The sequence below is a fragment of the Salvelinus alpinus genome, chromosome 29, assembly GCF_045679555.1.
Source record: "Salvelinus alpinus chromosome 29, SLU_Salpinus.1, whole genome shotgun sequence".
NCBI lineage: Eukaryota > Metazoa > Chordata > Actinopteri > Salmoniformes > Salmonidae > Salvelinus > Salvelinus alpinus.
In genome coordinates, this window is record NC_092114.1 from 20,528,869 (window position 1) to 20,542,307 (window position 13,439).

At 43.8% G+C, this 13,439-nt stretch overlaps 2 protein-coding genes across 3 annotated transcripts; both read right to left on the minus strand.

The window, feature by feature from the left end:
- Nucleotides 1-3,410: 3,410 nt before the first annotated feature.
- stmnd1 (stathmin domain containing 1) lies at nt 3,411-5,940 on the minus strand. 2 transcript variants are annotated; one of them, XM_071375100.1, is made up of 5 exons: nt 5,686-5,940; nt 5,215-5,353; nt 4,989-5,119; nt 4,492-4,623; nt 3,411-4,218 (listed from the first exon to the last, which is right to left on the minus strand). In XM_071375100.1, exons 1-5 carry the CDS (start codon nt 5,752-5,754, stop codon nt 3,883-3,885), a joined length of 807 nt encoding a protein of 268 aa, XP_071231201.1. In that variant the 5' UTR covers nt 5,755-5,940; the 3' UTR covers nt 3,411-3,882. The 2 variants fall into 2 exon arrangements, with proteins under 2 accessions (XP_071231201.1, XP_071231200.1); XM_071375099.1 differs by having other exon boundaries at nt 3,411-4,221; nt 5,686-5,934.
- Nucleotides 5,941-6,565: 625 nt separating this feature from the next.
- LOC139559268 (tektin-2-like) lies at nt 6,566-10,022 on the minus strand. Its single transcript, XM_071375101.1, has 5 exons — nt 8,213-10,022; nt 7,427-7,856; nt 7,085-7,205; nt 6,764-6,907; nt 6,566-6,642 (listed from the first exon to the last, which is right to left on the minus strand). Exons 1-2 carry the CDS (start codon nt 8,302-8,304, stop codon nt 7,709-7,711), a joined length of 240 nt encoding a protein of 79 aa, XP_071231202.1. The 5' UTR covers nt 8,305-10,022; the 3' UTR covers nt 6,566-6,642; nt 6,764-6,907; nt 7,085-7,205; nt 7,427-7,708.
- Between the last annotated feature and the right edge of the window lie 3,417 nt (nt 10,023-13,439).

Sequence of the window (13,439 nt, forward strand, 5' to 3'; positions counted from 1 at the left end):
GATACGGAACTATTGTCTAAATCGTTCATATGGTTCCACCTCTATGGACTAAGTCAGCCATGGAGACACGCTGCCTACATAGGCCCTAATACTGGTATGTGCCTGGTTGCTTGTAGCCTACAGTAATATTATGAGTTGCAAATTTGATGTGGCTGGCTAGCTGTCATAATTGTCATCTCCTCCATCACCGGAATGCAATAGCGTGAATTGCCACTGGACTCTTCTGTACCAAAGAAATGCCATAGCCCTCTCCTTGGTCACTATTCCCCCCGGCCGCAACCTGATAGAGCGACTTTTCTGTATCTCGGTGGATCAGATACTATTTTATTAATGCGTGCCCACGCGCCCTTTAAATTACAGCCCGGAGCAGAGCCGCCGCATAGTGGTCGGTTTCGGGTTTCAGCAGCCACACAATAAAGATACCATCGAGTTGCGTCCCCTTGTTGTCTCCGTTCGCGTGCAGCATGCTAACTAATCAGAATCACCTTACATTTTGGCTAACAAAACGTAGCTACAGAGTCTCTGGTAAATCCTCATCAATGGTTATCCTTAAATCCCTTATGTGCATATATTTGATGTGTATAGGCCTATAGTATACATTTATAGGCTATAACATTGGGAGTGTGCCAAATGGGCCCTGTTAAATTAAATGCATAGCCTATATACTGTAGTATAGAGATATCCTTTAACGCAATGAACGCTATGTGAGTATGTAACTAACTAAATAAAAAATTGTGGAATTTCATTACAAATTCCATTCAGCATTCCACTTCAAGTTCACCATCCTTGACTATCAGGATGGGCTTCCAACTTGATTAAACAAGGGAGCGTTAGGAGGACAGTCATGTTTAGAAAATGTCAAAGTAATACTTAACCTGACATGTGATCAGATCTTGTAATTTTGGGAACTGAGACTAGGTTTTTCACCAGTTGAAAAACACAGCAAACCTGTCAACCATATAACACCCAAAAGGTAATGATGGGTCATTTGGGAACAGTCAAACTAAGGTCGCAAGGGCTTAGTTTGCAGAAGATCTAGGTGCTGCTGTAGGCCCTCCTTGGTTGGGGACAGAAGCACCAGATCATCAGCAAACAGTAGACATTTGACTTCAGATTCTAGTAGGGTGAGGCCGGGTGATGCAGACTGTTCTAGTGTCCTCGTCAGTTCATTGATATATTTGTTGAAGAGGGTGAGGTTTAAACTGCATTCCTGCCTCACCCCCTGTGGAAAGAAATGTGTTTTTTTGCCAATTTTAACCACACACTTGTTTGTTTACATGGATTTTATAATGTTGTATGCTTTTCCCCCAACACCACTTTCCATCAATTTGTATAGCAGACCCGTATGCAAAATTGAGTCAAAAGCTTTTTTGAAACCAACAAAGCATGAGAAACTTTGCCTTTGTTTTGGTTTATTTGTTTGTCAATTAGGGTGTGCAGGGTATGTTAATTTGGTAAAATTGCCTACTTTACATTTCCTCAGTACATTGTTTTCACAATATACGAGTCTGCTGTTAAATATACGAGTCTGCTGTTAATGATAATGCAGAGGATTTTCCCAAGGTTGCTGTTGACGCATATCCCCCAATAGTTATTGGGGTCAAATTTGTCTCCACATCTGTGAATTGGGGTGATCAGTCCTTGGTTCCAAATATTGGGGAAGATGCCAGAGCGGAGGATGATGTTAAAGATTTTAAGTAAAGCCAATTGGAATTTGTGTTCTGTATATTTTATAATACCATCAACCCCACAGGCCTTTTTGTGTTGGAGGGTTTGTATTTTGTACTGTAGTTCATTCAATGTAATTGGAGAATCCAGTGTGTTCTGGTAGTCTTTAATAGTTGATTCTAAGATTTGTATTTGATTATGTATATTTGTTATAGAGCCAAAAAGATTGGATACGTGGTTTATCCATACATCTCCATTTTGGATAGATAACTGTTTGTGTTGTTTGTTTAGAGTTTTCCAATTTTCCCAGAAATTGTTTGATTCTATGGATTCTTAATTTACATTGAGCTGATTTCTGATGTGCTGTTCCTTCTTTTTCTATGTTGTATTTCTGTATTGTTTTAGTGATTCACCATAGTGAAGGCGTAGGCTCAGGTTTTCTGGGTCTCTGTTTTTGATTGGATAGGTTTCTCAATTTCTTTTTTTGGTTTATGCATTCTTCATCAAACCATTTGTCATTGTTGTTAATTTTCTTAGGTTATCTGCTTGAAATGTTTTAATTTAATAGGGAAGCTGAGAGGTCAAATATACTGTTTAGGTTTTCTACTGCCAAGTTTACACTTTCACTATTACAATGAAACCTTTTGTCCAGGAAATTGTCTAGAACAGATTGAATTTGTTGCCTAATTGTTTTTTTGGTAGATTTCCACACTATTTTCCTTCCATCTATAGCATTTCAAAAAAAATGTTTACCCCTTTTTCTACCCAATTTTGTGGTATCCAATTGGTAGTTACAGTCTTGTCTCATCGCTGCAACTCCCGTATGGACTCGGGAGAGGCGAAGGTCGAGAGTCGTGCGTCCTCTGAAACACAATCCAACAAAGCCGCACTGCTTCTTTGACACAATGCCCACTTAACCCTAAAGCCAGCCACACCAATGTGTCAGAAGAAACACCGTACACCTGGCAACCATGTCAGCGTGCACTGCCAATTGTGCACCGCCCCATGGGTCTCCCGGTCGCGGTTGGCTGCGACAGAGCCTGGACTCGAACCCAGAATCTCTAGTGGCACAGCTAGTACTGTGATGCAGTGACTTGCGCCACTCGGGAGGCCATTATATATAATTTCTTAATATTATTCAGTTCCTTTGGCTTTGATGCCTAATGATTGAGCATAACTCTGTTCAAGTAGTGTGAAATTTGCTGTGATCTGATAGGGGTGTCAGAGGACAGACTGAATGCTCTAAGAGACTCTGAGTTGAGGTCAGTGATAAAGTAGTCTACAGTATTACTGCCAAGAGATGAGCTATAGGTGTACCTACCATAGGAGTCCCCTCAAAGCCTACCATTGACTATGTACATATCCAGCATCCGACAGAGCTGCAGGAGTCGTGATCCATTTTTGTTGGTTATGTTGTCATAGTTGTATCTAAGGGGGCATATGGGGGAGGGAATGCTGTCACCTCCAGGTAGGTGTTTGTCCCCCTGTGTGCTGAGGGTGTCGGGTTCTTGACTCTCTCTCTCTCATTTCAATTGCTTATTTACATTAGGGACAGATACAATGAATGTCCGACCATCCGATGCATTACACCACCACACAGAAGCTTACAATAATTCCCGGTGCTTGTCGCCAAATTAACATTAAAGTAATAAAACCTACTTTTTAGACACTATAGTGAAAACACCAAGATACTCTTACATATGATCATGACACCAAAGACTTTCTGCAAGTGAACTATAATGAACAGTGCTGAAGAAGTAATTTAATTCCATGGAAACACCGCCATCTTGTGTCTAAAACAGCTTTCAACTCAACGTCCACCATTGCAACACACAAAACAGGGGAGGGGGGGTGTCTTGACCTTTTTTAAATTAATGGAAAATAAATATCTTCATGATTTAAATTTCAAATAATAATATTGCCCACCTTTATACAGTATGATTTTGCATCATAAAGTAAATCCTCAGAGATCTCTTCTCTTTATACCACATACATCAAACAAGTCTTAGAAACAGACTGTATGCACATACACTCGGCTCTTTTGTATACAAAACACAAATAGACATCACTGATCTCTCTCTCCCTCACCTGCTCACTCTTCCTCTAATTCCCCCTGCACCATCTCTCTATCCTCTCCCTCCCTCCTTTCATCCATCCTTCCCTTCTCAGACACACTGGGCTCCAATAGACAGATAAGGTGCTCCCAGCCAGGTGCTAGAATTGCTCCTCAGCTTGCTCAGTCTGTTGAAATGTGGAGTCATTCTCCATCTCAAGAGAGGCTGAGAGAAGCTGCCCACTGAGCCCACTTATGACTCCCTCTCCCCCGCCCTCCCTGACCCCTCCACTCCCTCCATCCCCTCCTTCTTGAGTCTGAGTTGGGTCTGGATCCAGTGGATCCTGCTGGATCCCTCTTGGGCTGGGTGGGGTCTCAGGGGCATCAGGGGCGTGGAGGACCTCCACAGGGCTGACTATGTCCCCCTCTCTGGATGTTGATGCAGCTTCTGGGTCATGGACACCAGCTGACTTAGGCCTCAGGTTCACGTTCAGCTCCTCCTTGTTGAGATGAGAAAGAAAACAAATAAATATTCAAGATACACACACACACAGGTCATATTCAAGATACACACAGAGGTCATATTCAAGATACACACACAGGTCATATTCAAGATACACACACGGGTCATATTCAAGACACACAAGTATATTATAGGCATATTCAAGGCAGATATAGTTAAAGTTGGTCCCCATTTAACCGCCTAAACCCAGTTTTCCCTTATTCCCCTCACCTAACATTCATATTTTTCATGATTTCATAATCCTCACCTTCCGTTCCTCCTCCGCCTGTCTCATCTTCTCCTCCATGTCCACTTGGCTGGTGACAGACTGGTCCCTCTTGCCCTTCAGAGACTCCAGGTGAGGGGGAGGCCTACGTTTGGGTGTCTCTCTGTCATCAATCTGACCATACACACACAGCAATTAAACCATGAGTTAATACACACTCCAACAACACATATTAGGTAAACACTCATATTTACATAGTAACTACAGTATAACTCTAAAATATAATCTCTTCAATACAGTGACTGTCATTGGCATATTGACATAGTCAATCAGTTATGCACTCACTTCCATAAGATGACAGCAGTTTTATAAATAACCAGGAAACTAATCAAGAGACTATCCAACCAGGCCCCAGTCTTATGATGACAAGAGATTATGGAACTCCTCCTCTCACCTGATTCTGACGCCACCATAGAGGGCTGAGACTACATGAAGCTACAATTTGCTCTGCCCCACCATTAGACCTGACCGGTACCCACCATGATGTTGTATGCCTCGCCGCTGGCCCTCTCCCTGGGCTGGGCGATGATGCCTTGGCTCAGAAGCTGTTCCAGGATCTCACTGGACCTGGGTCTCTCACCACTCTCTTGGGCCAGGCCAGGGATGTGGGCTGAGTGGGAGACACACACACAAATAGGAGGTCTCTGACGAGTACAAGATACACACGCTCTCTCACACACACCCCACCACACACCGACCTCTTACCTGCCAGTGGTGATAGTTTCCTGGGTACAGCCCCCAGTAAGGTGGGGACCTCACCAGTGTCCAGGACCACTCCACTGTCTGTGGTTAACTTTGACACTGCAGAGTCGCCCCTACAGCCTTGTTTACTCACTGTGTCCTCCTGTTTGGAGAATTACAACGTCAAACTCAAATGTATAGTGTCTTAGGTGTTTTGACAGGTGCAATTATACAAAGTGTATCACATTTATTTCTAGATCAAGTAGCCAAATAGTTTGACTAAAAAGAAAGACTGCCACTAGGCTATCGGTAGGCCCCCCGCAAACCAAATAAGGGAATCAATTGAGAGGAAAAGCGCTCTGGCGCGCATCACGCCGGATGTGAGCCATTCCATTCCAAAAGTCTTCCACTTTGCCTTCTGTATTACACATGTTCATAACATTGTGATTACAGTTTTTAAATAGGAATCGAAATTAGGAACTGCAGGCAGCGTACCTCTCCTCCGTCCAACTCGCTTGATCTCACGGGCTCGACCACCGTGAACCTGGAGCTGCCGCATCCCATATTTACTTTCAAGAGAACAGTGGTCGGCTAGAAGTTTTCTTTTTGATATACCATTAATAGAGCATTTCGCGGGATATTAACGCATAGGGAACCTCTCATTCAGTCGCATTCCTTCACACTTTCCAAGATAGCGCGACCCATGTCGCCATGGACTCTCTGCGTTACCATGGGCCGTTGCTACAATAAATCTGACCTGGTTAAAGAGGTGACACCCCCTGGACAGGCAGTAGGTGTCCGGGTGACCGCAAAACAACACTCAATCAATTGTCCTCCAAATAAGTCCCATTCCAAATGGTTTTAGGCTTGTAGTGGCCCCTGTGCGAGCAGGTTTTGGCTCCAACCCAATCTCTTGACTTGAATTTTTTATTTTTATTTTTTATTTTTTCACCTTTATTTAACCAGGTAGGCTAGTTGAGAACAAGTTCTCATTTGCAACTGCGACCTGGCCAAGATAAAGCATAGCAGTGTGAACAGACAACACAGAGTTACACATGGAGTAAACAATAAACAAGTCAATAACATGGTAGAAAAAAAAGAGAATCTATATACAATGTGTGCAAAAAATTGAAAGCATACACACAAGAAAAAATACTTTGTTATGTTGATATAGTCAAGATAACTTTTTTCCAAGACAAAAAATTATCCTAATGTCTTTCATACCCATAACCACAAGGAGGCAATATTGAGGTAGGTGTGTGTGGTGTTGCTGTCATAGAACAGTTAGGTGTCATATGTTCACACTGTTAGTTCCAGAGAAGGTATGTTTTAGCAGATTAATTTGTCATCTTCACCACTGTGAGGGATAACTCACTGAGAGAGGAGTTTCTTCTGCAGGCCAAAGGTGTTCTTCCTCAGGTTCTTGGTCTCCTGCAGAAGAGCAATGTGGGGCTGGAGGGGTAGCACTGGGTTAGGGCAGCCACACATACATACTGACAACAAACAATTAACATTGTATTGTTAACATGAAACTGTTATAGGATGAGAGAAGGCAGGTGACAGACAGACAGACCTGGTCTATGCAGAGCTCGTAGTTGGCCCTCTGGGCCAGGACATCCAGCCGGGTGTGGGCCAGCTGCTGCTCAGAGCCAGAGCTCATGATCTGTCTCTCCACCTTCTGCATCTCCTTGACCAGGACCACCACTGTCGCCTTCACCTGGTGACAGGTTAAAAGGTCAGTTACAGGTCAGTCAATTTATCTCATTAGTATCACTATTCACTAAGCACAATGACAATTGTGAATTGTTTACATTGATAAACTATGACTATCATTTTCTACAGTGTGTTTTGCATAATTCTTATGTAGAACTCTTTCGGTCTCTGTTAGGCTTACACAACGTTTCACAACAGTGTTTCTCCCACTCTAGGGCATCCCTGGTGGCGCTCAGCTCATTCAGCCTCTTCCTCAGGCCGAAGTCAGTGGCACAGCTCTGGGTCTCCAGAGCCTTCATCAGCTACACCAACAGTGATACACACAGCGAGTCAGGCATACAGGAATGACACAGACATTTATCAGATAGACATATGTTTTCCAAACATAAACAGAGTCTGTGCCAGTCTTTCTGTCAGTCTCTTGCCAAATAAGACACTGATATAGCATTGTTGAATGCAGTTAATGTACATACAGTCAACATAAGGAGGAGCATACAAAACTATGTTCCAGCCTGTACTATACCTTGGAGAGGGTTTACTGCAGATTCCCACGGAAGTAAGAGCAGTCCAGGACCAGTTTCTCTGCTGTTTGCTTCAGTCTTTTGCAGTAAGCAACCACCGATCATAGGTCAGGGTTCTGGGAAAGAGGATGGAGAGAGGGTTTATCATATAAATCGCTAAAGTAGTGAAACTTTCCGGCTTTTCTTTTCACCTCCAACTAGACTAAAAAGTTTTAGGTAGGACAATATGACCCGGGGGACAGATGTTCACGCTCATTGATTGATTGATCTATTGATTGATTAACTCATCCCTTGACGATGTGGCAAGGCTGGTACTTGTAGCCCAGGTTGGGTGACTGGAGGTCAAAGGTCAAACAGTGTTCGTTGAGCTTCAAAGCTTGTCCCTTGTCCATGTGGTCGGGCATCATCTGGGTAAGCACGTCTTTCAGAGAGCTACAGGTAGAGTGAGGACATAATGCATTCATATACAGTCAGATCAGGTGAACAATTTGCAGACACAATTGCTGCGTTTACACAGGCAGCCAATAATTTGGCAAAATATCAGAGTTGGGCTCTCTGTGTAAACACAGCAATAGATAGCAATCTAGGTATGCCTATGGAACTGATTTGAAACAGTTGAGAGAAAGACTTTACAATCTGCAAATAATTCATTAATGTCATTGGAATACTTGTACAAAAACGAGACAAGCATTGGTGCGTTTTATTATCCAAGACTCATCACAACAGCAGCCTATGGGCCCTGGTCAAAAGTAGTGTACTAAATAGGGAATAGGGGGCCAGTCTCTGACCAGAGGTTGTCCAGGACCAGGTGGATCTTCTGCTGAATCAGGTGGATGATCTCCTCAGCCAGCTCCACCTCCCGCTTCAGCTCAGCATCCATGTCGTCATGGACCAGCTTCACCGCCGTCCGGCCGTCTCAGAGCACCACACATTCCCTCAGCACCTGCCTGTACAGGACCTTCTCCTGCATGTTGCCGTTACTGCTAACATGACCCCCATTTTCTCCAAAACACAATAGAGGCAGGAAACTTATCCACATGATTAAGCATGTATTTAATGTAACAAAAATTACGTTAACTAATTTTCGACCAAATTAGCAGTTACTGCCTTTTTGTTTGGTAGGGCAGTATAGTACTCTGTAAAAGCAACAATTAGGCAAAATATTGGATTAATACAAACTTGAAAACAATGCATTAATGAGACAAAAGGGACCCACTAAATCAGATTGAGTATTTTACATGTGTTAATGCCTACCAAAAACAGAGATTTACACATGATCAAAACTTCACACCAAGGTAATCCTACACAAAACACAGCCTTTATTTTAAGTGTTTCTAAAATCCCCTAATGGAAACCAGTGGTGTAAAGTACTTCAGTAAAAATACTTTAAAGAACTACTTAAGTCATTGGGGGGGTGTATCTGTACTTTACTATTTATATTTTTGATAACTTTTACTTTACTATATTTCTAAAGAAAATAATTTACTTTTTACTCCATACATTTTCACTGACACCAAAAATTACTTGTTACATTTTGAATGTTTAGCAGGACAGGAAAAGGATCCAATCCACACAATTATCAAGAGAAAATCCCTGGTCATCCCTACACCCTCTGATCTGGCGGACTCACTAAACACACATGCTTCGTTTGTAAATAATGTTTGATTGGAGTGAGTGTGCCCCTGGCATTCCATAAATTAAAAAAACAAGAAAATGGCACCATCTGGTTTGCTTAATATAAAGAATATTAAATGATTTGTACTTAACTTTTGATACTTTAGTATATTTAAAACCAAACATTTTTTGACTTTTCCTCAAGTAGTATTTTACTGGGTGACTTTCACTTGAGTGTCACGACTTCCGCCGAAGTCGGTTCCTCTTCTTGTTCGGGTGGCGCTCGGCGGTCAACGTCGCCGGTCTTCTAGCCATCGCCGATCCACTTTTAATTTTCCATTGGTTTTGTCTTTGTTTCCCACACACCTGGTTTTCATTTCCCAATTACTGGTCATGTATTTAACCCTCTGTTTCCCCATGTCTTTGTGTGTGATTGTTTATTGTTCATGTCGGTACGTTTCCGTCTGGTTTTGTCAGGTTGCTGTTTTCACCCGTGTTTTGTGGCAACCGTTATTGTTCGCACATTTGGTACTGTTACTTGTGCTATTTTCTTGAGTAAAGTGCGTTCACTCAGCTCTGCTCTCCTGCGCCTGACTTCATGCACCAGCTACACCCACCGCCTGACATTGAGTCATTTTCTATTAAGGTATCTTTACAATTACTCAAGTATGACAATTGGGTGGGAAACGATTGGAACCATTTCCTTGTTTAACCGCTAGGGTTTATGGGTATTATGACTCAAACTGTGGTACTCTATATGAAATTGGGAAGGTTGCTGTATCAACTTGTTGATGTCGCCGGTCATACGGAGACCACCATTACACAGCTGAAGGCGCACGTGCCGGAGGACCACCAGAACGGTCGCGCAACACCGGTTTCGTCTGAACTCTAATCGTGACAGAGCCTGACCTCTGCAAGCAGGATTTCAGACAACACGAGCCGCATCCTGAACTCCGGTGAAGCAGAACGGAGAAACAGCAGAGATCTACCAGAGCCACAAACTGAAATCCAAAGATGGCAAAATCATCTGCCCCATTCCGAGGAGCTACATTAGTCTTGTGTGTGGCGCCACATGGAACAGCGCTCACACACGTCACTACTGCCAGCAGGGCAACTGAAAATATGCAACGTTCTTGTTCAGTTAGCCTATGTACACTACGCATCCTCCTTCAAATGATCGGATGCGGCTATTTCAACCACACGTTAATGACAGGTGTATTAAAATCGAGCACACAGCCATGCAATCTCCATAGACAAACATTGGCATTAGAATGGCCCGTACTGAAGAGCTCAGTGACTTTCAACGTGGCACCGTTATAGGATACCACCTTTCCAACAAGTTCATACAATTTCTGCCCTGCTTAGAGCTGCCCCATTCAACTGTAAGTGCTGTTATTGTGATGTGGAAAGTCTAGGAGCAACAATGGCTCAGACACAAAGTGATAGGCTACACAAGCTCACAGAACCGAGTGCTGAAGCGGTTCAAAATCGTTTATCCTCGGTTGCAACACTCACTACCGAGTTCCAAATTGGCTCTGGTAGTTTCCATGGCCGAGCAGTCACACACAAGCCCAAGATCACCATGCGCAATGACAAGCATCGGCTGGCGTGGTGTAAAAGCTCACTGCCATTGGACTCTGGAGCAGTGGAAACGCATTCTCTGGAGTGATGAATCACGCTTCCCCATCTGGCAGTCTGACGGACGAATCTGGGTTTGGCGGATGCCAGGAGAACGCTACCGGCCCGAATGCAGTGCACACTGTAAAGTTTGGAGGAGTAATAATCTGGGGCTATTTTCATGGTTCAGGCTAGGCCCATTAGTTACAGTGAAAGGAAATCTTAACGCTACAGCATACAATGTTATTCTAGACAATTCTGTGCTTCCAACTTTGTGGCAACAATTTGGGGAAGGCCCTTTCCTGTTTCAGCATGACAATGCTCCCGTCCACAAAGCGAGGTCCATACAAAAATGGTTTGTCGGTCTGTGTTGAAGAACTTGACTGGCCTGTACCGAGCCCTGACCTCAATCCCATCAATGACAGTTGAGATGAATTGGAATGCCGACGGCGAGCCAGGCCTAATCGCCCAACATCAGTGCCTGACCTCACTAATGCTCTTGTGGCTGAGTGGAAGCAAGTCCCCGCAGCAATGTTCCAACATCTAGTGGAAAGCCTTCCTAGAAGAGTGGAGGCTGTTATAGCATCAAAGGAGAGACCAACTCCATATTAATGCCCATTTGTTCGACGAGCAAGTGTCCACATACTTTTGGCCATGTAGTGTATTTTATTTTTATACAAGGTCAATTTACTAGACTAGGCTACCATGTGTATTACCATGAACTTCAAATTGGCCTTCCGGTAGCCTAGTGTGAAAAAAACATTAAACCACTATGCCTACAACACTTTCGGTAGCCTACCCTCTCAGCCGAGCCAATTTAACACACATGAACAGTGCTCGACTTGAGCAGGAGCTCACCGGAGCTGGGTACTTCAAATGTTGTACTGCTTGAGCTCCTGTTACTCTTATAAAATATTAGGTCAAAAGTATTGTGGCGCTTCTGCACCTAAATGTAAACTGTACCGGCACCCAAAATGAGCACTGGCACCTATTTCAGTCCAAGTAAAGCACTGCACATGAACACACGCAGGCATCAGATAAAGCTGCTTATGCTGCGTTCAAGACAACTGAGAACTCAGATATAAATTAGCTCAGACTGGGAAAATCCAAGTTGGAAACTGACATCTTTCTAGAACTCTGACTTTGCAAACTGAAGATCACTGACGTTATGATTTGACCTTTTTTGCCACCCAGAGTTCCCAGTTGTCTTGAAAGCGCCATTGAGATAAAGATTAGCCATTATATCCTGTCATCACACAATCACCATTTAGAAAGATAATTCATTGATAAAGGCATTGTAAACAGTAAAATATGCTTGGAGTCGTCACAGATCGTGTCAAGAAACAATACCTTTCTTTCCTAACATTAATGACAGTGTTAGTCATTATTAAGCATTTAACAATTGAATTAGAACAGAAGGAATCCTGGATCTTGGCGATCTCGGAAATTGTACTGCAAGTGTATATATGTTGCGCCACAAACAGTTCTCATGGGCACACAAATTCTCAATAACCTAGGTCTATGCCATTGCAAAATCAATTTCTTCTAACTGAAAGAGTCAACTATATATATATATATATATACACTGCTCAAAAAAATAAAGGGAACACTAAAATAACACATCCTAGATCTGAATGAATTCAAATATTCTTATTAAATACTTTTTTCTTTACATAGTTGAATGTGCTGACAACAAAATCACACAAATTATCAATGGAAATCAAATTTATCAACCCATGGAGGTCTGGATTTGGAGTCACACTCAAAATTAAAGTGGAAAACCACTCTACAGGCTGATCCAACTTTGATGTAATGTCCTTAAAACAAGTCAAAATGAGGCTCAGTAGTGTGTGTGGCCTCCACGTGCCTGTATGACCTCCCTACAACGCCTGGGCATGCTCCTGAGGGATCTCCTCCCAGACCTGGACTAAAGCATCCGCCAACTCCTGGACAGTCTGTGGTGCAACGTGGCGTTGGTGGATGGAGCGAGACATGATGTCCCAGATGTGCTCAATTGGATTCAGGTCTGGGGAACGGGCGGGCCAGTCCATAGCATCAATGCCTTCCTCTTGCAGGAACTGCTGACACACTCCAGCCACATGAGGTCTAGCATTCTCTTGCATTAGGAGGAACCCAGGGCCAACCGCACCAGCATATGGTCTCACAAGGGGTCTGAGGATCTCATCTCGGTACCTAATGGCAGTCAGGCTACCTCTGGCGAGCACATGGAGGGCTGTGCGGCCCCCCAAAGAAATGCCACCCCACACCATGACTGACCCACCGCCAAACCGGTCATGCTGGAGGATGTTGCAGGCAGCAGAACGTTCTCCACGGAGTCTCCAGACTGTCACGTCTGTCACATGTGCTCAGTGTGAACCTGCTTTCATCTGTGAAGAGCACAGGGTGCTAGTGGCGAATTTGCCAATCTTGGTATTCTCTGGCAAATGCCAAACGTCCTGCACAGTGTTGGGCTGTAAGCACAACCCCCACCTGTGGACGTCGGGCCCTCATACCACCCTCATGGAGTCTGTTTCTGACCGTTTGAGCAGACACATGCACATTTGTGGCCTGCTGGAGGTCATTTTGCAGGGCTCTGGCAGTGCTCCTCCTAATCCTCCTTGCACAAAGGCGGAGGTAGCGGTCCTGCTGCTGGGTTGTTGCCCTCCTCCACGTCTCCTGATGTACTGGCCTGTCTCCTGGTAGCGCCTCCATGCTCTGTACACTACGCTGACAGACACAGCAAACCTTCTTGCCACAGCTCGCATTGATGTGCCATCCTGGATG

Bases quoted from the DNA above. Each gene is read 5' to 3' on its own strand.
- LOC139559268 (XM_071375101.1), bottom strand. From the start codon at position 8,304: ATGGATGCTGAGCTGAAGCGGGAGGTGGAGCTGGCTGAGGAGATCATC. The intron at 7,857-8,212 runs GTCAGAGACTGG...CTCTACCTGTAG, and splicing joins CTGGTCCTGGACAACCTCTG to CTCTCTGAAAGACGTGCTTA.
- stmnd1 (XM_071375099.1), bottom strand. From the start codon at position 5,754: ATGGGATGCGGCAGCTCCAGGTTCACGGTGGTCGAGCCCGTGAGATCA. The intron at 4,624-4,988 runs GTGGGTACCGGT...GTGTATGGTCAG, and splicing joins GCGAGGCATACAACATCATG to ATTGATGACAGAGAGACACC. The intron at 4,222-4,491 runs GTGAGGATTATG...CATCTCAACAAG, and splicing joins AGGCGGAGGAGGAACGGAAG to GAGGAGCTGAACGTGAACCT.